This window comes from Hemitrygon akajei, chromosome 21 (genome assembly GCF_048418815.1).
Source record: "Hemitrygon akajei chromosome 21, sHemAka1.3, whole genome shotgun sequence".
In the NCBI taxonomy this organism is placed as follows: Eukaryota; Metazoa; Chordata; class Chondrichthyes; order Myliobatiformes; family Dasyatidae; genus Hemitrygon; species Hemitrygon akajei.
The window spans coordinates 20,991,291-21,013,766 of NC_133144.1; the positions used below are offsets into that span (position 1 = coordinate 20,991,291).

Sequence of the window (22,476 nt, forward strand, 5' to 3'; positions counted from 1 at the left end):
TAAGTAGCGCAAAAAAGCGTAAAATAGTGTTGGTTCATTGTCCTTTGAGAAATCTGCTGGTGAAGGGGAAGAAGCTGTTCCTAAAACTTTGAATTTTCAAGCTCTTGTGCCTCCTCTCTGATGGTAGTAATAAGAGGAGAGCATCAAGTAAAGTCGTCACTTTTATTGTCACTTTGACCATAACTGCTGGTACAGTGCGTAGTAAAAATGAGACAACATTTTTCAGGACCATGGTTTACATGACACAGTACAGAAAACTAGACTAATTTTCGATTAGGGCACATGGATAACAGAGCGGCTATCTACCATCGCCAGATACTACTACAATACAGAGATCGTCCAAAAACAAACCTTCACAAAGATCTGCTGGCTGAATTACGCGACGTCGGTTTGCTGAGGGGAACGGGCCTACATTCCTCTGACTTGCCTGATGTCTTGGGTGGTGGGGTCCTTAAATGATGGATGCTACCTTTTTGAGGCATCACCTTTTGAAGGTGTCCTTGATGATGCCCATGATGGAGCTGGCTGAGTTTGCCTTTTCTGATCCTGTGCAATGGCCCCTCCGTATCAGATAGTGATGCAACCAGTTAGAATGCTCTCCACGTTCATCTGTAGAGATTTGCTAGAATTTCTTCTATACAGTAGGGAAATTCTAGGCAGCTTCTAGAGTAGGTTACATGGTCGGCTCAACATTGTGGGCCGAATGGCCTGTAATGTGCTGTCGGTATCTATGTTCAATGTTCGAATTCAACGAAGTGGGAATTATCAAAATGGGTAAAAAAAAAATCAAGGTTCTGAAAAAACCTGAGGTTCCTGTTCACTTCCATTCCCCATCAAGAAGGACTAAGCCTGGTCTATTTTTTCTAGAAAATGAATCCAACAAGTTCCTCACTACTAACATTCCACCACCTGGAGGAATTTATACAGAACTAACCCTAACCCTGAACAACTTCCCTTTTGACTCCTCTCACAGCTACAAATCAAAGGTGGTAATTTCTTGGGACTAGAAGTGAATTTAATCATCTAGATTTTTTTTTTAAAAAGTATAATCAATGGGAGCCCATGAAATATAATTGAGTCATGGCATAAGCAATTTAAAGTCCTCCAACGTGGGAAATTTGTAGCCTGAGCCACTGTTGACTTCAGACTCCGTCCCAAGGTAACTCACTCTTACCTGCCCCTCTGCCAAGCACCTGGACTAAGATGCCAGTAGAGAGTTTGTCCGTAGGGAATGCTGCCAACTAGCACATTCCAGGCTGCAGGAGTATGTGCTGAGGGATGTACTGAAGCTCAGCAGAGACCCTGTGGGGGGGAGGACCACAGTCTACAGTCCTTCTATCACCAGACACTGAGTGTTAGGTCCAGGATAGAAGCTCCTTAAAGTCTTGAAGTTTGTCTCATCCCTGGGAGCCAAAGAGAGTGACTATGGTGCTCTGTACACAGAATATGTGAACGCCAGTGAATAGCATCAATGACACTGTGGGTGATACAAAAGCTTGAAAGCATGTACTGCCAGGCTCAAGGACAGTTTCTACCTTGCTGTTGTTATAAGGCTATTAAATAGTTCCCTAGTACAATAAATTGGACTCTTGACCTCACAACCTTGCTCATTATTATCTTGCATCTTATTGTTCACCTACACTACACTCCCTCTGTAGCTGTTACACTTTGTTCTGCATTGTTATTGTTTTACCTTGTTCTACCTCCATCTACTGTGTAATGATCTAATCTTATGAATAATATGCCAAGAAAAGCTTTTCGCTAAATCTCAATATGTATGATAACAGTAACCAGATTCAAGAATGCTACAAATGCAATGTGATGGATTTTTCTGTACTTGTAGATATCTTAATGAATAGAGTTTAATTTTGAAACTTTAAAAATGTTGGTTTCCCAAGGGCCCTCAAGATGGAAGTGATAAGGATGGGACAATTGTTTACCTTTTTGTGGCCGGTCAATTTACAAAGAGGGTCTGGAAAAGGATGCAAGAGCCCTTGTCGAGGTTCTTCCTCAAGCCAGGACAAAAGGTTTTAAAGAGTAGGTCTGTCACATGTACATGGAAACATCGAAACATACTGTGAAGTGTGTTGTTTGTACCAAATCAAATCGTCAAAAATTGCGTTGGGTAGCCAGCAAGTGTTGTCATTGCTTCCATCATCAGTATAGCATGCCCACAACTTACTAACTCCAAGCTGTACATTGTGGAATATGGCAGGAAACTGGTTCATTCAGTGGAAACCCTCATGGTCAAGGGCAGAACGTACAAACTCATTACAGGTGGTGGCGGGAATTGAACTCTGATCAGTCCTTGTGACAGTGTAAAGCGAAGCACTAACCGCTATGCTACCGTTCCACCCACCCTAAAGCCCCACCCCCCCCGGTTCGGAACCTTCTAGTAATGCCTCACTTTGAACACTGATTTCGTCTCCCTTCCTAGCAGCTTGCTCACATAACTGGCAGGCAGGTGATCACTATGAAGGCACCAAAAGTAGCAATCTCGGTTAAGGGGTAAAAAAAAATAGGCAAACCATGGTTTATTGCTACAGAGAGACAATTAAAAAAAGAGAAACTACAGTGGGGACCTGTCCTGAACTTTGGTTAGACCATGTTTGCAATACTGAGTTTTGATGGAGCCACAGGCATTCTACAGCAACCCACTTTTAGCACAGTAAATGGTTATTGTAAAGAGCTGGAGGTGGTGGAGGGAGATAATGGTGAACATTGAGCAAGTATTAAGCTGATAAAATTGTATGAGGATGGATGGGAGGGAACTCCATGGACTGTCTGTGCCCTTCATCCTATGTAATGCCCTGGTTATATTCTGTACATTGAAGCAGACCAGCCTCTAGAGGTAAATATGAATTTCAAAAATAGCTTAAGACTGGACATAGCGATGGAGACAACCTACCTGCCAGTTATGTGAGTAAGCAATTAGGGACAGAGATGAAGCCAGTGTCCAAGGTGTGAAATTTCTGGTCGGATGGTTTTATATTTACTGTTAGTGAGTAAGAGAATGTCCTGAAGTTTATTATCAGATGGGGAGCCTTTCCACAAGTCAACGGCCATGGAATTAAGGATTGAGACTGAGTTGAGAATGATAAGGAAGAAGGCACAGAAATACATTTCACCAAAGAATGAGGAATAAATGCGTAAATAGGATAGATCCTTCAGTTCAACAGGGATGAATAAGTGAGCACAGACCCTGGTAAGGAGGAATGGTCCCACATGGGTGGCCTTGGACCACTGAAGAGAGGTCATGGAGGTGAATTACCTGAAAGGTTTCAAAAGATGGTATACAGCAGCTGAAATGTCACAGAATAACCAATGACATTAATCCAGCCAATTTCAATTGTTTTATTGAAATTAAAAACAGATTGAAGGGCGCTGCAGGAGGTGACTGGAGATAAACAGGACCTTTCAGAATGAAGAGGCTGGGTGGAATACTAAAGATAAATTGAAAAACACAGTGAGTTGAAGTTTGGGTGAACTGTACGGATGTTTCAACAACGAGAAAGAGTGAAGTGTTTTTGAACCTTTGAAACATATAAGGTTCCGAGGGGTACAAAACTGATGGTGAAGGGGCTGTTTCTCCTGGTGGGGTTATTTTAAACTTGATGTGAGGACACAATTTCAGAATAATGGGTTCCCCAATGAAAATAGAGATCCTCTTCTCTCAGAAGTTCGCAATTCTCTTGAATTCTTTACCCCAGAGAGCCGTGAAGGCAATGTCCTTAAATAGACTCAATAAGCAGCTATGAACAGATATATCAGCTTCAAAGCCAGGAAGGGGTATAGGGGCCAAGCAGGATGATGGTGTGGAGGACAGGGTTGGATCAGTCAGAATCGCACTGAGCGTTGCGGCAGGATGAAGGGGGTGGTGGCCTTCTTCTGTTTCTGACATCAGTTTTGGAAGTGATGAGGGAGGGGCTGGAGCTGGGTGACTGTGCAAGGAATTAACTTATGAACTTCTATAGATGTGGACTGCAGAGTATTCTGAGTGGTTGCATCATGGCCTGGTATAGAAAAGCCCTCCCCATCATTGAGCACATCTGCAGGTGGCAATTCCACAAGAAAGCAGCATCCATCGTTCAAGACCCCCATCATCCACGCTATGCTCTCTTCTTGCTGCTGCCATTGGGAAGGAGCCCTTGGTCCCACACCACCAGGTTCAGGAACAGTTACTGCTGTTCAACCATCAGGCTCCTGAATCAGCCTAGACAACTTCACGCACCTCAACTCTAAATTGATTTCATAAACTATAGACTTATTTTCAATGCCTCTACAACTCATGTTCTCAATAATATTTATTTATGTATGTGTTTGTTTGTTTGTTCGTTTGTTTGTATTTGCACAGTTTGTTTTCTTCTGCACTTTGGTTATTTGTCTGTCTTTGTTGGTGCATAGTTTTTCATTGATTGACTCTATCATGTTTCTTTGTATCCACTGTGAATGCTGCAACAAAATGAATCCGGTGGGGGTGGGGGGGTATGTAGTGGCATGTACGTACTTCAATAATAAATTTACTTTAAACTTTGCTATCTGAAAGACTGAAGTGATTGATGATGTCAGTCAGCACCGGGTAATACAATAGATGGGTAACGCCCCAACAGGGGATGGCTTGTCGAAGGTTGGAGGTTGGAGGCTGGTGGGAACATGAAAGAAGGAATTAGGTATGGAATTAAGAGACAGCAGAGCTGGTGTCAGGTGTTATAGATAAGAATGAACTACAACTGAGAGGAGAGATATTTTCTTTGGGGCACAAGAGGATGATGGATTTTTTGTACCCTTAGCATGAGACTAAACTCTGGATGACAGTGAGAAATACCACATAATACTGTAACCCTGTCACCAGGGCCCACATACACACTTGGCTTGTTAGACAAGTCTGCCAAAAGCGATGTGGCCCAGCAGTGAGAAGGCTACCTTTGACAAACTATGTACGTGTCTAGGTTTGGTATGATTTGGGATTCAACCAAACAGGAACATCATGATGATTTGATAAAAGGAACCTTGATTTGAGCAAATGCTGTGTGAATACTGCCTAAGCACAGTTATTGGTAGCCCAGAAATGACAGATCATACACCAGCATAAAACTATAAAGAGAGTACATTTGCCTAATTTTCAACTTTAGCAAAGAATTACAGAAAAAGAAAAGAAATTTAAGTGGTCCGTTATAGTTAAAGCAGCCAAATGTGTACACAAACATTGGAGATCAGACTGGAGTGATCAGGGTGTATTTCTTACTCACGCACTGGACCCATGGTCTGCCTGAAGGAATCTGCCACATTCCGAACTCTCCCCGAAGAGCATCTCGAGAAAACTGTCACTCTCAAGAGTATTGGCCCTTCCTCCTTGGAGCCATTCATTTGCACAAAGCACTTCTTCCAACAGGGACTCTCCTTCCACTGGCATTCAGTGGCATCTTCCCTTGTGCCCTGCTCCGCAGCTCCCGCCAAAAGACCCCAAACCAGACTATTGTCCTTCAGAAAACTCTTCCCCACAGCTCTCTAGAACCAGGGTCCTGATTGGCTGACACACATTCCTAAGTTGGACAACGTGGCTCATTATCTTTAGCCTAAGCCTTTCCAGCATGGCACACTGCTTTTAAATGGCTAATATAACATACCTCACTGTGTAGCAGTAGAAATCTTAACTGAGGCATTACAATTCTGTAAACAAATATGTAGTTTATTGTCAGATCCTTTCCTGTTACACCCGTATTCTGTTGTCGCAGTTCTTGTATCATTTGTCATACCTAAAGATTATGCTGAGAGTATAATTCCAATGCCTACTTCTATGACATTCGAAATATAATGTTGGAAATTTGTGATTCAGCCTTTCCATCACTTAGAGGTAAATTGCCTCTTCTGCCTGCTACAAAAAAGTGTGACTAAGTGTGTGAACAAAGATTGCAGATATTCCCTATTGATTCCCTATTGATTTTGGGAGTGACAAATGCACTTCGCTTTTAATTCAGAGAGTCTGTGCTTATGCAATTCCAAAGGTAAGATGACAAAAATCTAGTTTGACACCCTAGTGCTATGCTGAGACACCATGACACTGTCAGAGGTGCCGCCTTTCAGCTAAAACACTAAACAATGGGACCTGAACATGGAAGAATGCATAACACTAATTGAAAATAAGCAGGTAGATTTTCCTCAGTGTCCACTCTCCATTGGATACTGGGAAATTCAGGTGTTCGCTGGCTATGAAGATCATGCCACAGATGCAAGTTCTTTGTTTCAGCTACTAATGAATTCTTTGGAACACAAATGAGTTGCAACTTAATTCCAATTGCTCATAACTGATATATTTTATTTACATAGTTATTCTGTGCCCAGTAAAGACAATCCTGGTAAGGTATGTACTCAATTCTTGGGGTCTTATATGGAACAGGTGCAGGCAGACAATCTCTGATAATGGCTAGGGTCCCCCGTCTTGTAAAGACACTGCCCAGAAGAAGGCAATGGTGAACCACTTCTGTAGAAACGTTTGCCAAGAACAATCATGGTCATGGGGCAACGATCGCCCTCGTCATACGATACGGTGCATAATGAATGAAAGATGATGATGCAGGCTATTCATACCCTTGAACCTGGTCGATTGCTCAATTAGATCTGAACCTCAATTCCATTCTCTTGCTTGTTCCTGCACCAGGGGCATTTGACATTGTTCAATTAAAGAAAAACCTGCATGCGTTTGAGATGCTGCATGCCATTGGGGCACATGATCTCAACCCACACAGTGACAGAAAGAACATGGAAGCTAACAGCCCTGGAGGTCAGGATTGAAGCCATCATCTCTGGTGCTGTCAGATGGCACCTCTGCACCTCTGCGTCATTCATTCATTAAGTGCCATGTCTTGACCATGATTGTTCTTGGAAATTTTTTCTACAGAAGTGATTTGACATTACCTTCTTCTGGAGAGCGTCTTCACAAGACGGCAGCCTCCAACCATTAGCAATACTCTTCAGCGATTGTCTGCCTGGCATCAGTGGTCACATAACCAGGACTTGTGACATACACTAGCTGCTCATACAACCATCCATCACCTGCTTCTATGGCTTCACATGACCCTGATCAAGAGTGTAAGCAGGTGCTACACCTTGCCCAAGGGTGACCTGCAGGCTGGCAGAGGGAAGGAGCGCCTTACACCCCTCCTTTGGTGGAGACATATCTCCACCCCACCCCCCAGTCTCTGTGTCACCTTCTCATTATTTTAAACCTTGAATCTGTGACTATTTTGTCTTCTCAGTTATGGAGACTACAAGCTTATCTGTCCTCATGTTTTTAATCTTAGTGTCATTTGAAATCTGTCTTGCACCCTTTTCAAGATTAATACATTTTTTCAGAATGTGGTGCCCAGAACCAAACTCAATTCAAACTGCATTTTGCACCAGATCTTAACATATCCTCCTCCTGTGGTTTAAGAGATTTTTCCAAACAAAATAAAAACAGGTTATGCCTGCCAACTGTTCTCTAAATATCAGATGAGAAGGAAGAGACATGAGAAACTGTTGAAGAAGGGAACAGAATCCTGGAATAATTCCTGATGCAGGGTCTCGACTCAAATCATGGACATTCTCCACCTCCTCCACAGATGTTGCTTAACCTACTGAGTTTTTCCAACGTTCTGCCTATGTTTGTATCAAACTCAAAGGAACCTCTCTAGAACTTGAGGTTTACTGTGAATACACAAGGAGGACAAACACGAGAACATCTGTAGATGCTGGAAATCCAAAGCAACGTGTACAAAAGACATGGGGAACGAAATAGTCCTCCAGCATTTTGTGTGTTGTATACACAGGGAGTGCTTTTATGGAAGCCTGAGAAGTATTTATTCTCTTTTATGTTATTTATGGGGAGCCCAGCTATTATGTCTGTTCTTTACCTACGGAAGGATATCCGTGGAATGGAAAAGAACACAGAAGGTTCATCAGATTGATGAAAGGTTAAGCAGATTGGATCAATTTAATTCTGAATCTGGAAGGAAGAGTCATCATCACAAGATCACAAGATAAAGGAGCAGAAATAGGCCATTCAGCCCATTGAGTCTGCTCCGCTCTGCCACTCCACCATGAGCTAAACTATTCTCCCATCTGATTCCAATTTCTGGCTTTTTCCCTACATCCCTTGATACCCTGACTAATTAGATACCTACCAATCCCCTCCATGGCTGTATGTGGCAACGAATTCCATAAATCCGCGGACCCTCTGGCTAAAAAAATTTCTCCTCATCTCTGTTTTAAATGGGTACCCTCTAATTCTAAGACTGTGGCCTCTTGTCCTGGACTCACCCACCAAGGGAAACAGCCTTTCCACATCGACTCTGTCCAAACCTTTCAACATTCAAAATGTTTCTATGAGATCCGCTCTCATTCTTCTATACTCTAATGAATACAGTCCAAGAGCCGACAAACGCTCCTCATATGTCAGCCCCTGCATTCCAGGAATCATCCTCATAAATCTTCTCTGAACTCTCTCCAACAACAGTACATCCCTTCTAAGATGGGGGCCCAAAACTGTACACAGTATTCCAAATGAGGTCTCACCAGTGCCCCATAGAGCCTCATCAACACCTCCTTATTCTTATACACTATTCCTCTTAAAATGAATTCCATCATAGCATTCATTTTCCTTACTGTCAATCCAACCTGGTGGTTAACCTTTAGGGTGTCCTGCACGAGGACCCCCAAGTCCCTTTTCCCTTCCGATTTTTGAATTTTCTCCCCATCTAAATAATAATCTGCCCAATTATTTATTCTTTCAAAATATACAACCGTACCTTTCTCAACATTGTATCTCATCTGCCATTTCTTTGCCCACTCTCCTAAACTGACCAAGTCTCTCTGCAACCTTTCCGTTTCTTCAACACTTCCTGCTCCTCCACCTATCTTGGTGTCATCCGAAAACTTAGCCACAAAACCATTTAATCCATAATCTAAATCATTGATATACAGTATAAAAACACCGACCCCTGCAGAACACCACTAGTAACCGGCAACCAACCAGAATAGGCTCCCTTTATTCCCACCCTTTGCTTTCTGCCTATCAGCCAATGCTCTACTCTTTCCAATGTCTTTCCTGTAATTCCATGGGCTCTCATCTTATTAAGCAGCCTCTTATATGGCACCTTATCGAAGGCCTTTTGAAAATCCAAATACACAACATCCACAGCCTCTCCCTTGTCAATCTTATTTGAGATTACCTCAAAATATTCCAATAGGTTGGTGAGGCAGGATCTTCCCTTCATGAAACCATGTTAGCTTGGGCCAATCTTGTCATGCACCTTGAGGTATTTCATACAATCCTTGAGGATTGACTCCAATAACTTTCCAACTACTGATGTCAGACTAATAGGTCTGTAATTTTCTTTTTGCTGCCTCCCTCCTTTCTTAAAAAGCAGAACTACATTTGCGACCTTCCAGTCCTCCGGAACCATGCCAGAGTCTATTGATTCCTGGAAGATCATTTCCAATGCCTCCACAATCTCCAGAGCCACCTCCTTCAGAACCCATGGGTGCACCTCACCCGGTCCGGGAGACTTATCTATCCTTAGTCCATTTAGCTTCCCAAGCACTTTCTCTCGAGTATTCTTGATTGTAACTAATTCTATTCCCTGAGACCTCTGGCTATCAAGTATGTTGGTAATGTCTTCCACTGTGAAGACTGATGCAAAATACTCATTTAGTTCCTCTGCCATCTCTTTGTTACCCATTATAATTTCTCCAGCATCCTTTTCAATAGGTCTTATATCTACCCGTGTCACTCTTTTAGATAGATAGATAGATAGATAGATACTTTATTCATCCCCATGGGGAAATTCAACTTTTTTCCAATGTCCCATACACTTGTTGTAGCAATACTCTTTACTCTTCATATATTTAAAAAAACTCTTAGTATCCTTTTTTATGTTAATTGCCAACTTCCTTTTATAATTCACCTTTTCTTTCCTAATGACTTTCTTAGTTTTCTTCTGTAAGTTTTTAAAAGTCGTCCAGTCCTCAGTGTTCCCACTAATTTTGGCTTCTTTGCATGCCGTCTCTTTTGCTTTTATTTTAGTCTTAACCTCTCTCGTTAGCCACATTTGTGCCATTTTTCCATTCATGGTTTTCTTTTTTCTTGGAATATATTTTTCCTGTACTCTCCTTATTTCTTGTAGGAATTTCATCCAATTCTGCTCTACTGTCCCTCCATCTAGCTTACTTTTCCAATCGACTTGGGCCAGTTCCCCTCTCATACCACTGTAACTCCCTTTGTTCCACTGAAATATCAATACACCTGATACCAGCTTCTCCTTTTCAAATTTGAAACTGAACTCAATCATATTATGATCACTACTTCCAAGGGGTTCCATTACCTCTGGTTCCCTAATCGCCTCAGGCTCATTACACAGCACCCAATCCAAAACAGCTGATCCCCTGGTGGGCTTATGGACAAGCTGCTCCAAAAAGCCATCCAGTAGACGTTCTACAAACTCCCTCTCCTGAGATCCAGTACCTTCCTGACTTTCCCAATCCACTTTCATATTAAAATCCCCAATAATTATCTTTGCATTTTCCTTCTGACATGCTTTTTCTATTTCCAGCTGTAACTTGTAGTCCACATCCTGGCTACTGTTTGGATGCCTGTATATAACTGCTATTAGTGTCTTTTTACCCTTGCCATTTCTTAATTCAACCCATAAGGATTCTACCTCTTCTGATCCTATATCCCTTCTTTCTAGTGATTTGATATTGTTGTTTACCATCAGGGCCATGCCACCCCCTTTACCTACCCTCCTATCTTTCCTATACACCGTGTATCTTTGGACATTCAACTCCCAATCACGTCCATCATTTAGCCATGACTCGGTGATGGCCGCGATGTCATATTTTTTAACCTGTAGCTGTACAACAAGGTCATCCACTTTATTTCTAATGCTGCGGGCATTTAAGTACAGTACATTTAGATCAGTATCTGTTACCGATTTTGCTATATTTCTATTACACAGCAATAGATCCTGTCCTTCTTACCATTTTTGCTGCACAGTATCTTTGACATATTTCTGTTTTCCTCTTCCTCGACCTTAACACCCTGGTTTCCTTCCCCCTGTCAACTTAGTTTAAACCCTCCCTAACAGCTATATTAAACAATCCCACCAGGATATTAGTACCCTTTGAGTTCAGGTGTAACTAATCATTTTTGTATAAGTCATACCACCCCCAAAATAGGTCCCAATGATCCAAGAACTTGAAGCCCTGCCCCCTGCACCAGTTACTTAGCCACACATTCATCTGCTTAATTCTGCTATTCTTACCTTCATTTGCACGTGGCTCAGGCAGTAATCCTGAGATTATTACTCTGGAGGTTCAGCTTTTCAATTTTCTTGCTAGCTCCCAGTTATCTTCCTTCAGGACCTCCTCTCTTTTTCTGCCTATGTCATTGGTACCGTCATGTACCAAGACTTCTGGCCCTCTCTCCTCAGAATACTCTGGACCCGATCTGAGACATCAGATCATCTCCTTGGAATCTATAAAATTCTTATGGGGTAGACGTTTCCCTTCACCGGGGGAGTTAGAATCAGGGGTCACAGTAAGAGGTTCAACATTTGCAATGGAGATGAGAATAAATGTCTTCACCCGAGGCATGTTGAACCTTTGGTATTATCTCTCCCAAAGGCTATCAGGTGCTTGTTGTTGATCGTATTTAAGACAGAAGACCATAGGTTTTGAAGTATGAAGAACATCAAGGACATGCAATTAGAGGCACTGAGGACAAGGATCATCTTACTAAATGGTGGAACAGCCAGGTGGGTCAAATGATCTCCTCTTGTTTCTATTTATCTTGTAGAAGAAATATTACACATAGATATTCAGAAGTATTTTATACATCTTTAATTTATGTATGTCTGCTGATTTTTAGAATCTGCTAACTTAAATTAACAAAAACTTAAATTAACAGAATGTCTTCTAGCATATTGTTGTTGCAAAAAGCTATTTTTCATGACTATTCTATACTGCATATTTTTGCCAATGACAATAATAACCTTGAACATGAACTGCTTCCTATAGCCCTCTGACAGTTTGTAACATATTAGGATGGAATGATGTGCAGAGAGTTTAAGGGAGTCTCTTGCATTTGGTAGAGACCCCACAAATGCTTAAATAATAGATTCCTACAGGATAAAAAGAAGGTGAAAAGGGGCAAAGGGAGAGGGGTTACTGGTGCCTTATAGCCAGTCACTTTGAGAAGATGGGGCCTATCAGCCAAGTTTGGCAACTCATCTCGGGGAAAGGAAACTCTGATGTAAACCTCTGCTGCCTTGCGGCGATATCAACTCATGGGGAAGGCTTTGGGAGTAAACCCTGAGGAAAAATCTGGAGCTGGAGTTCCTAAGGCAGTCCTACATTGAGTTTGATGTTGACTGGCAACTCCTGCGATGCTGTTGGTGCCAAACTGTGTCAGTCTCTGCTGTTCCTTTGGGCTCATCAGATGCATGGAGAGGGGGAGCCTGTTTCAGGGCAACAGCTTGCTGTCCTTATCGTACTGCCCTGGGCTTAGGTATCATGTAGATAATTGGGATGCAACATCAATGGTTGGCCCTGACCAACGGAGACAAAGATTGGGTTGCAGGTGTTGCTGTGTTACTCCTGACAGTTAATTAGACAAGGATTGGAGTCACGTATCTACCAGTAGAACATAGAGTAGATTGAGACCTTCAGCCCTCAATGTCTGTGACAACCCTGATGCCAATCAAAACCAATCCCCCTTACCAGCACATGGTCTATATCTCCCACCCTCTGCCTGTTCATACATCCTGTACTTGATCTGGTATTGGGAAATGAACCTGGTCAGGTATCGGGTCTCTCAGTGGGAGAGTATTTTGGAGATAGTGATCACAATTCTATCTCCTTTACTATAGCATTGGAGAGGGATAGGAACAGACAAATTAAGAAAGCATTTGATTGGAGTAAGGGGAAATATGAGGCTATGAGGCAGGAACTTGGAAGAATAAATGGGGAACAGATGTTCTCAAGGAAATGTACAGCAGAAATGTGGCAAATGTTCAGGGGATATTTGTGTGGGAGTCTGCATAGAGAACATCCCAATGAGTTAGGGAAAGGATGGTAGGGTACAGGAACTGTGGTGTACAAAGGCTGTTGAAAATCTAATCAAGAAGAAAAGAAGAGCTTACGAAAGGTTCAAAAGAACTAAGTAACGATAGAGATCTGGAAGATTATAAAGCTAGCAAAAGGGAGCTTAAGAATGAAATTAAGAGAGCCAGAAGGGGCCATGAGAAGGCCTTGGCGGACAGGATTAAGGAAAACCCCAGGCATTGTACAAGTATGTGAAGAGCAAGAGGATAAGATGTGAGAGAATAGGACCAATCAAGTAACAGTGGAAAAGTGTGTACGCAACTGGAGGAGATAGCTGAGGTACCTAATGAATACTTTGCTTCAGTATTCATTACGGAAAAGGGTCTTGGCAATTTTAGGGATGACTTACAGTGGACTGAAAAGCTTGAGAATGTAGATATTAAGAAAGAGGATATGCTGGAGCTTTTGGAAAGCATCAAGTTGGATAAGTCACCGGGATCAGATGAGATGTACCCCAGGTTACTTTGGGAGGTGAGAGAGGAGATTGCTGAGCCTCTGGTGATGATCTTTGCATCATCAATGGGGACGGGAGAGGCTCTGGAGGATTGGAGGGTGACAAATGTTGTTCCCTTATTCAAGAAAGGGAGTAGAGATAGCCCAGGCAATTATAGACCAGAGAATCGTACTTCAGTGTTTGGTAAATTGATGGAAAAGTTCCTGAGAGGGAGGATTTATGAACATTTGGAGAGGAATAATATGATTAGGAATAGTCAGCATGGCATTGTCAAAGGGAGGTTGTACCTCATGAGCCTGACTGAATCTTTTGAGAATGTGACTAAACATATGGATGAAGGAAGAGCAGTAGATGCAGTGTGTATGGATTTCAGCAAGGCATTTGATAAGGTACCCCATGCAAGGCTTATTGAGAAAGTAAGGAGGCATGGGATCGAATGAGATATTGCTTTGTGGATTAAGAATTGGCTTGCTCTCAGAAGGCAAAGAGTGTTTGTAGACGGGTCATATTCTGCATGGAGGTTGGTGACCAGAGGTGTGCCTCAGGGATCTGTTCTGGGACCCTTTCTCTTCATGATTTTTATAAGTGACCTGGATGAGGAAGTGGAAGGATGGGTTAGTAAATCTTCTGATGACACAAAGGTTGTGAGTGTTGTGGATAGTGTGGAGGGTTGTCGGAGGTTACAGCAGGACCTCGATAGGCTGCAAAACTGGGCTGATAAGTGGCAGATGGAGCTCAACCCAGGTAAGTGTGAGGTGGTTCATTTTGGTCGGTCAAATATGATAACAGAATATAGTATTAATGGTAAGACTCTTGCTGGTGTGGAGGATCAGAGGGATCTTGGGGTCCAAATCCATAGGACACTCAAAGCTGCTGCGCAGGTTGACTTTGTGTTTAAGAAGGCATACGGTTCACTGTGGTTCATCAAATGTGGGATTGAGTTTAGGATCCAAGAGGTAATGTTGCAGCTATATAGGACGCTGGTCAGACCCCACTTGGAGTACTGTTCTCAGTTCTGGTCGCCTCACTACAGGAAGTATGTGGAAACCGTAGAAAGGGTGCAGAGGAGATTTACAAGGATACTATAGGGTCTTTTTAGAGGCTCCTGGATAGGTACATGAAGCTTAGAAAAATAGAGGGCTATGGGTAACCCTAGTTAATTTCTAAAGTAAGGACATGTTTGGCACAGCATTGTGGAATGAAGGGCCTGTATTGTACTGTAGGTTTTCTATGTTTCTATCGGTCTAAATGCCTCTTGAACAATGCTATTTATTGGCAACCTACCATTCTCTGTGTTAAGAACATGTCTTGCAAATCTCCTTTAAAATTTCCCCTTGGCACCTTAGATCTCTGCTCTTCCGTATTTGACATTTTCACCCTGGGTAAAAGATTCTCAGTATAAACACCTCAAATAATTTTATCTATTTCAATCATGTTGCCGCTCAGCCTGTGATGTTCCAGAGAAAATAATACAAGTCTCCCCACTCTTCCTTATAGCTAATACTCTCTAAACCAAACAGCATCCTGATGAACCCTCTCCATAGTCTCCACATCCTCCTTGTACTATGGCAACCAGAAATGCACACTTGTCCAAACTTCTGTACAACTTCAATGTAAATATATTGTAATCTCCTGGTTCTGCTGGTTTATGTTTTAGTGTGATGCATAAATTATCGCCTTTTGTACATTTGACCATCCATATACATTTAGTGGCCGCTTTATTAGTTACACCTGTACACCTGCTCGTTATTACAATTATGTATTTAGCCAATCCCATGGCAGCAACTCGATGCGTGAAAACATGCAGACATGGTCAAGAGGTTCAGTTGTTGTTCAGACCAAATGTCAGAATGGAGATGAAATGTGATCTCAGTGACTTTGACTGTGAAATATTTTGCTGGTGCCAGATGGGGTGGTTTGAGTACCTCAAAAACTGCAGATCTCCTATGATTTTCATACACAACAGTCTGGAGAGTCTACAGAGGACTGTGCAAAAAAACCCCAAAGATATCCCAAAGATTGTCAGTTCTGTGTGTGAAAATGCCTTGTTAATGAGAGAGGTCAGTGGAGAATAGCCAAATTGTTTCAAGCTGACAGGAAGGTGTCAGTATCTCAAATATCCACACATTGCAACAGTGACGTGCTGAAGAATATCTCTGAATGCACAATGTGCCGAGCCTGAAATGGATGAACTACAGCGGCAGACCACACACATACACGCAGAGGCCACTCTATTAGATACGGGAGGCATTGTGTGTATAGAATGGCTTGCTGTATGCCTCCCATGAGGCAGCTGGTTGTAATGGGCGCTGTAGCAGGTTGTTCTGTGGGATATTCTGGCCATGCTGAAATTCTTCAGCCACGCATACACAAAATGAGAAGCTGGGAAGAAGTCAAAGGTTATACCAGCATTACTTATGGAAATCAGTTGCACTAATGTGATAGTGTTACTGCTGTTTATTTTGTTCTGCAAGTTATGTATAATTTATACTAACTTAATTATTTTGGAATTTATGTTCAATAATTCTGTACTGTACTGTGCTACTGCTGCTGCAAAGAGCTAATTGTCATGGCAATTATATCCTGCGTATGTATGCCCATGAAAATATACTTGAACTTGAACTTTAGTCCATGTACGTTATGATGTATATAAATCACTCTGTATTTGGACCCATACATTATTGCATACGTACATGTGTACTGTAAGCATCACATTTCATTTTAAAGAAAGTACATTGGGTCATAATGCTGCCATATTTACAAAAGGTTTCATTATATCCAGAAAGGAAGTGATCCTGTGCTGGTGATAAAGCTGGAAGAAGATATGAATCTGGACTGAGAATTCAGATCGGCAATTTGGTGTTAAGCAGATTCTGTTGGTAAATGCTAAGCCTGCAAAGCAATATAAGGATGGGCGAACAAACAACCAGTCTGAGGAAAGCAATGGGTCGAGTAGCATTTGTGGGGGCTGGGAGGGGGTAGGAAGGATCAGAGCCTTACGACGGGTGTGAGTGGAAATGGCCATAGCCAGAATAAGGAGGAGAGGAGGCAGGCGTCTGAGGTGATTAGTGGACTGATGAGGGGGTGGTGAAGGAGGATGGTTGGACCGAACAAATGAGGGGAAGGGACAGGGATTTGGGAGTTAGAGGTAGGTGAATGTCAGGAGGGTGAATTTGGAGAAGGAATGGCAAATCTCACAGCTCGTCTAGAGACGGCCTCCAAATCAACAGCTGTGAAGAGCTAGTAGGGTGTGTGTGTGTGTGTGTGTGTGTGTGTGTGTGTGTGTGTGTGTGTGTGTGTGTGTGTGTGTGTGTGTGTGTGTGTGTGTGTGTGTGTGTGTGTGTGTGTGTGTGTGTATCTGAGTGTGCCTCTGTGAAACACATTCTGTGTATATCTATCTGTAATTGTGTGCATGTGTGCCCCTTTTTGATTTATTAATTTTGGAGAAAATAGAGCAATATAGAATTACATTTAATCTCCAGAAGAAAGACCGAGGGTCCCTGCAGCTGATCACAGAACACAGAGTGGATGTGAAAGGTCAAAAGGAAAATCTACTTCATCTATCGAGGCTGGAGCAGTGTTTCACAAATGACACATTTCACGTGGAAGAATCTGGAGTCACTGCAATAAAATTCACGACGACACTGTAATTTTATATTACCAGGACAAAGGACACCATTTCATCCGGTGAGGCTATGTCAGCAATTCCATTCCCCCAATCTGCAGCTGTGATTCTGTTTCTCAGTCCATTTTCATGGGATTAAATTGGAAGTACTAGTTGCTTAAACAATATATCTTTTATTCGCCAAGCATAACCTTGTGGTTACATTAAGTGTGCTTTAACAGAGCAAATAAGTCAGAAAAATATAGAACAGTCCTCGCTCCCTCTTTAATAGATATGGATGAGTGTACAGAAGCAATGCATAAAATATGTGATGGAAATACACTATCATTACAACAAAAGGTCCACATTCGGGTCATCTTGCTCACATCTTCACCAACCATTTTCCTTGATGTTCATCACTTCTTTGTAGTTTTACCATATCTCTCAATAAACTTTGTTATTAGTCCTGTTTCCTGGAAAGAAAAATGGAGTGAATGTGTGTGTCACATTCTACATACAGACATGGTGCACACACCGCAGGAGCGGGTAATGTGCAGTGTAATTGCTCTTAGCATTTTATACAAGTGGTATACAATATTTCCCCAATCATATACCTGTTGCATTGTACACATTATGTTTCTCACAGAAAATAGTTATTTTAATGAAATATATCCAAAATTTTTAAAGTACGCTGCCTGGATTGAAGAGCATGTCTTTTGAAGATAGGTTGAGTGAGGGAAGGATTTTCACTTTGGAGCAAAGGAGAATGAGAAGTGACTTGATAGAGGTGTTAAAGATGATGAGGCATAAACAAAGTGGATAGACAGAAAGTTTTCCCAGGGCAGAAATGGCAAATACGATGGGGCATCATTTTAAGGTGATTGGAGTGAGGTACAGCCGAGACGTCAGAGGTAAGTTCTTTACACAGACAGTGGTGAGTACCCTGCCAGGGGTCGTGGTAAGGGCAGATACACGAGGGCATTTAAGAAGTCCTCAGATAAGCATGTGGTTAATAGAAAGGTGGAGGGTTATGCAGGAGGAAAGGGTTAGATTGATCTTGGAGTAGGTTAAATGATTGGCCAAGGGGCCTGTACTGTGATGTAATGTTCTATGTTTGACTCTAATTGAAAATGCACTTTACCCATCATGTAACTTTCTCTTGTGCCGGTGACAGGGATTGACTAAGTTTCTCTTTGCACCTGTGCATACATGTATCACGCCAAAGGATGAGGGTTGAGCATGGGGAAAGCAACTCAACCCTGTAAAAAAAACCCATAGCTACAGAAAAAAAACCCCCAATAGAAGCACAAAGGCATCATTCAGGGAAGAGGAAGGGTCTTGGAAGTTGGGCTACACGTGGGATAGTTTGAGGGACTGGCCAGGATAGTGCCCTCTGGTGAGCTGCTGTCAGCACCCTGTGTACCAGTAGGGAAGATGCACATGAACTTGTGCCTGTGATACTTAACCGGACTTTGGACAATGACTTTGACCTCAAGCGGCTGAAACAGACTGGACCCTGACAGGAAATACCTGTGGTTTATATAATGGAAATTTCTAACACACGGTACAAAATCAGAATCAAGTGTACTATCACTGATTCAGATGACGTGAAATTTAGTTGGTCTTTGCAGCGTTTGGTTGTCTGTTGTTTCCACACACAGTGACTAGGCGCCTCTGCGATGTGGAATGCAGTGAAAGTGCGGGTTCGTCCACGTCTGGACTTTCACCTCTGGGCTGGAAGGCTTCGAGGCTGGGAATCGCCGTGTACCTCTGAGGGAGCCAGAATGGGTCGGCAGGCGGAGATCCCAGTCGAGGGATGCCTGAAGAATGTTTGAAAGCAGGTGCCCGGTAACGCTGACTGACCATCTGAGAGCTGGCAGACTCCACAGACGCAGGTTCGATCCCGACCACGGGTGCTGAAAGTGTAGATTTTGTAGGTTCCCGTCTGATCAGGTGGGTTATTGAGATTTATATTGGCTTATTATTGTCACGTGTACCGAGTTACAGTGAAAAGCTTGTCTTACATACTATTCATACAGATCAAATCGCTACGCGGTTCATTGAGGTAGAACGAGTTAAAACAAAAACACAGTAGAAGAAAGTGTAACAGCTACAGAGAAAGTGCAGTACAGACTTCCCGCCTGTACTCCAGTTTCCTCCCACGTCTCTCAGACACGCGGGATAAGTTAATTGTGCAATTTAAATTGACCCTAACGTGTTGGTGAGCGGTAGAACCTGGGGGAGCTGGTGGGCATAAAATGATTGAGAATCAAATGAGATCAGTGAAGATGTATTGGGTGCTCGAGGGAGCTGTCTCGCTTCTATTGGCTCTCCTAAAGGAAGTACTCAACATGTACACATCCATTGGGAAAATATATTGAATACAGGAGAAGGTGCGATGGATTGGCACCGTTCATACCACCACCCTCGTCCGCACTGTCCGCGCTATCCTGAAATATATTTGCACTCGCGGCGTTACCTGGGCTCCGGAGCCGTATCTCTCTCGCTTCTCCTTTGCTTCTTGGGCCAGGGCGATTTCCAGCATCCTCCGGCTCAGTAGGCTCCTGATAGTCTTCGGGTCTTCGGGGGAGGTAAGAGGAAGTCGCCCCAGAGTATAGTCATATCCATCTGGATAATCCAACACGCTCTTCTTTCCCATGAAGTGTCCTGCGACCCAACAGTACAGAGATCGTCACAGCGGAGTCATCTGGGCATCGTTAAATGCATCGTCTCAAAGCACCCACCCAGTAAAGTCACAGAGACTGAAACAAGCCCTTCGGCCCATCATCAAGCTCCCATCTTTATGCTCTTCATACCTTAACCCTGCGTTCTCCGACATTGCATTTACAAAGAACGCTGTCATCAAGGACCCCCACCACCCAGGCCATTCTCTCTTGTTGCTGCTGCCGTCAGGAAGCAGGTACATGAGGTTCAAGTCCCACAACACCAGGTTCAGGAAAAGTTATTACCCCTCAACCATAAGGCTCTTGAGCCGGGGGAATAATACGTTCTCGATATTTATTATTTATTTATTATTATTTTTTCTTTTTTTCTTTGCATAGTTTATTGTCCTTTTTACATCGGTTGCTTGACCGTCTTGGTTGTGTGCGGGTCTTTCTTTGTGTCTATTGTGAATGCCTGCAAGAAAATGAATCTCGGGATAGTATATATATGTACTTTGATAATGGATTTACTTTGAACTTTGAGGATTCTGCCACTCACCTACGCACTTTTTTATCACATTGCAGCCTTCAGTTAACCCAAGGAATCTTGTACGATCACAAGGCTAACGTGCGAACTCCACCAAGAGAGCACCGGAGGTCAGGGTCGAACCCGATCTCCGGAGGTGCGGGGCAGCTGCTCTTTTCGCTGCACCTCCGTGGTGAGAGGTCAGTTTTGTTGGCGGGACCTTGTCCTCCACATGCTGCCCATTTACAGGTTTGGAGGATGAGGTTCCACGGGTTTGACTGCTTACTCTCCTCATATCGCCTACACTGCCACCTACTGGCCAGCAACATTCCGACATGGACACCTTACACTCACCTGACCGGTGGAAACGGATAACGGGAAGAGGAATGAAGAGAAGAGATGGTACAATTCCTGGGAACGAGGGCGGGACCAGGCCATTCCCTTAGCTGTGTGAAGTAGCAATTATAGTCAAATTGAAAGAGCTTTCAAACTATTTTTGTTTTATTTCACGGATAAAATGTTTAACTACTAGTATATTTAACTCAATATTTATCATCTGGTATATTTAAAGCAGAGATTGAAAAGTTCTTCAGTAGTAAGAGCATCGAGGAGAAGATACGGGGAGAAGGTAAGGGAACGGGGCTGAGAGGAATAATAAATCAGATACCATCGGATGGCGGAGAAGATCCGATCGGCCAAATGGCCTAATTCTACCCCCATGTCTTACAGTCTTACGGTTTTAAATCACGATTTACGAAAAGTTTGGATAAGTAGATGGATGGGAGGGGATGGAGGGCTATGCTCCAGCTGCGGGTCAATGGAACTAGGCAGAATAACAGATTGGCATGGACTAGATGGGCCGAAGGGTCTGCTCCTTTGCTGTAGTGTTTTTTGACTCTATGGCACTTCAACCACCTCAAACTGGTAACGTACAAACATGTTTAATTTTAAATGATCTACCTCCCCTTCCCCAGTTTGGATAGGCACTGATTCCGAGTCTCAATTCCCGACTCCACCGAAAGTTTGAGACCCAAAAGACCGCGGCTGCTGGAATTTGGAGCAACACACAAGGTGCATGACACCACATTCATCAAAGCGTCTCGACCTCAAACGTCCACTGTCGGTTTCTCGCCATAGATGCTGCCCGACCCGTTGAGTTCATCCAGCAACTTGAGCATTGCTCTATCAAGAGCCTCCTTAACATCACCCAATCCTTCCTCCGAACGTAAATGTGAGCCCGACCGGAGATAAGATCCCTTCCCCAGGACCCACACCTACTCCCCTGGACATGCCGTCCCCTTTACCTGTGGCCCAGAGGTTTCCTCTCGGATTGAATTTGATCTTGGAAACATTGTTGGCTTCTGTAAGATCTAGACTGACCGCGGAGGACACCGACAAGTACGAAAACACAACCAGGTAAGCGAGGAAGCCGAGGTGACCCATCCGGTGGCTGGAGAGAGCTGTCATTCCTGCCTCACTCTCCGTCTCTCTCGTTCTCTTTCTTTTTCAGTCCCCGTGGGCAAAGTCTCTCGCGGTTTCCCGGGGTCTGTCTCGCCGCTTCATTGCTCTGATCTTTTTATACCTCTCCCGCTGACGATGGGCGGCGCCCAATCGAAACCTCAGCACGGATGACTAATGCACTGAGGACCAGCTCTGGTTGGTGTTGGTGATGTGCGGGACATCAGAGAGGGAACGAGTGAAATGTCTAGCGAGAAATGGTTGGGCTAATGAGGCGGGAGGAGAGTCTAGTGATCTCTAGGTGAAAATGTGAGCCTCGAGCCGCCTGTTAGACTAGAGACTCCTCTTCGCTTCATTTACGTTCAAATTCTCAACTTCTCGGTTATCTGAGCTCCCCCATCTCTCGGAGGAGATGCGTTTGTGCCGGTGTGGGATGGAACAAGAGCCGGCCACGTCAACCTTCACAAGAGCTCAGAGACCCATTCGCCCCTCCAGAAGACAAAATAATCCGGAGTCACAACAGGATCACTCGACGGGCTGGGCAGCATCGGCGGGGAGAGAAAACTGCTTAACGTTTCAGTTCAGAGGTTTTAGCAACAGGGTCAGCTACAGTGCGAAGGTCAGTCAGGCG

At 43.3% G+C, this 22,476-nt stretch overlaps 1 protein-coding gene across 1 annotated transcript; it reads right to left on the minus strand.

The window, feature by feature from the left end:
- Positions 1-17,464: 17,464 nt before the first annotated feature.
- On the minus strand, positions 17,465-21,920 carry nmba (neuromedin Ba). Its single transcript, XM_073025761.1, has 3 exons — positions 21,692-21,920; positions 19,678-19,865; positions 17,465-17,671 (listed from the first exon to the last, which is right to left on the minus strand). The coding sequence occupies exons 1-3, from the start codon at positions 21,852-21,854 to the stop codon at positions 17,615-17,617; spliced, it is 408 nt and encodes a 135-aa protein (XP_072881862.1). The 5' UTR covers positions 21,855-21,920; the 3' UTR covers positions 17,465-17,614.
- Positions 21,921-22,476: the final 556 nt, after the last annotated feature.

What these genes read in the sequence shown, in the direction of transcription:
- nmba (XM_073025761.1), bottom strand. Translation starts at nt 21,854, where the DNA reads ATGACAGCTCTCTCCAGCCACCGGATGGGTCACCTCGGCTTCCTCGCT. An exon ending in AGGAAACCTCTGGGCCACAG is followed by an intron (nt 19,866 to 21,691) that starts GTAAAGGGGACG and finishes GTTGGGTCGCAG; the next exon opens with GACACTTCATGGGAAAGAAG. An exon ending in GATACGGCTCCGGAGCCCAG is followed by an intron (nt 17,672 to 19,677) that starts GTAACGCCGCGA and finishes TTTTCTTTCCAG; the next exon opens with GAAACAGGACTAATAACAAA.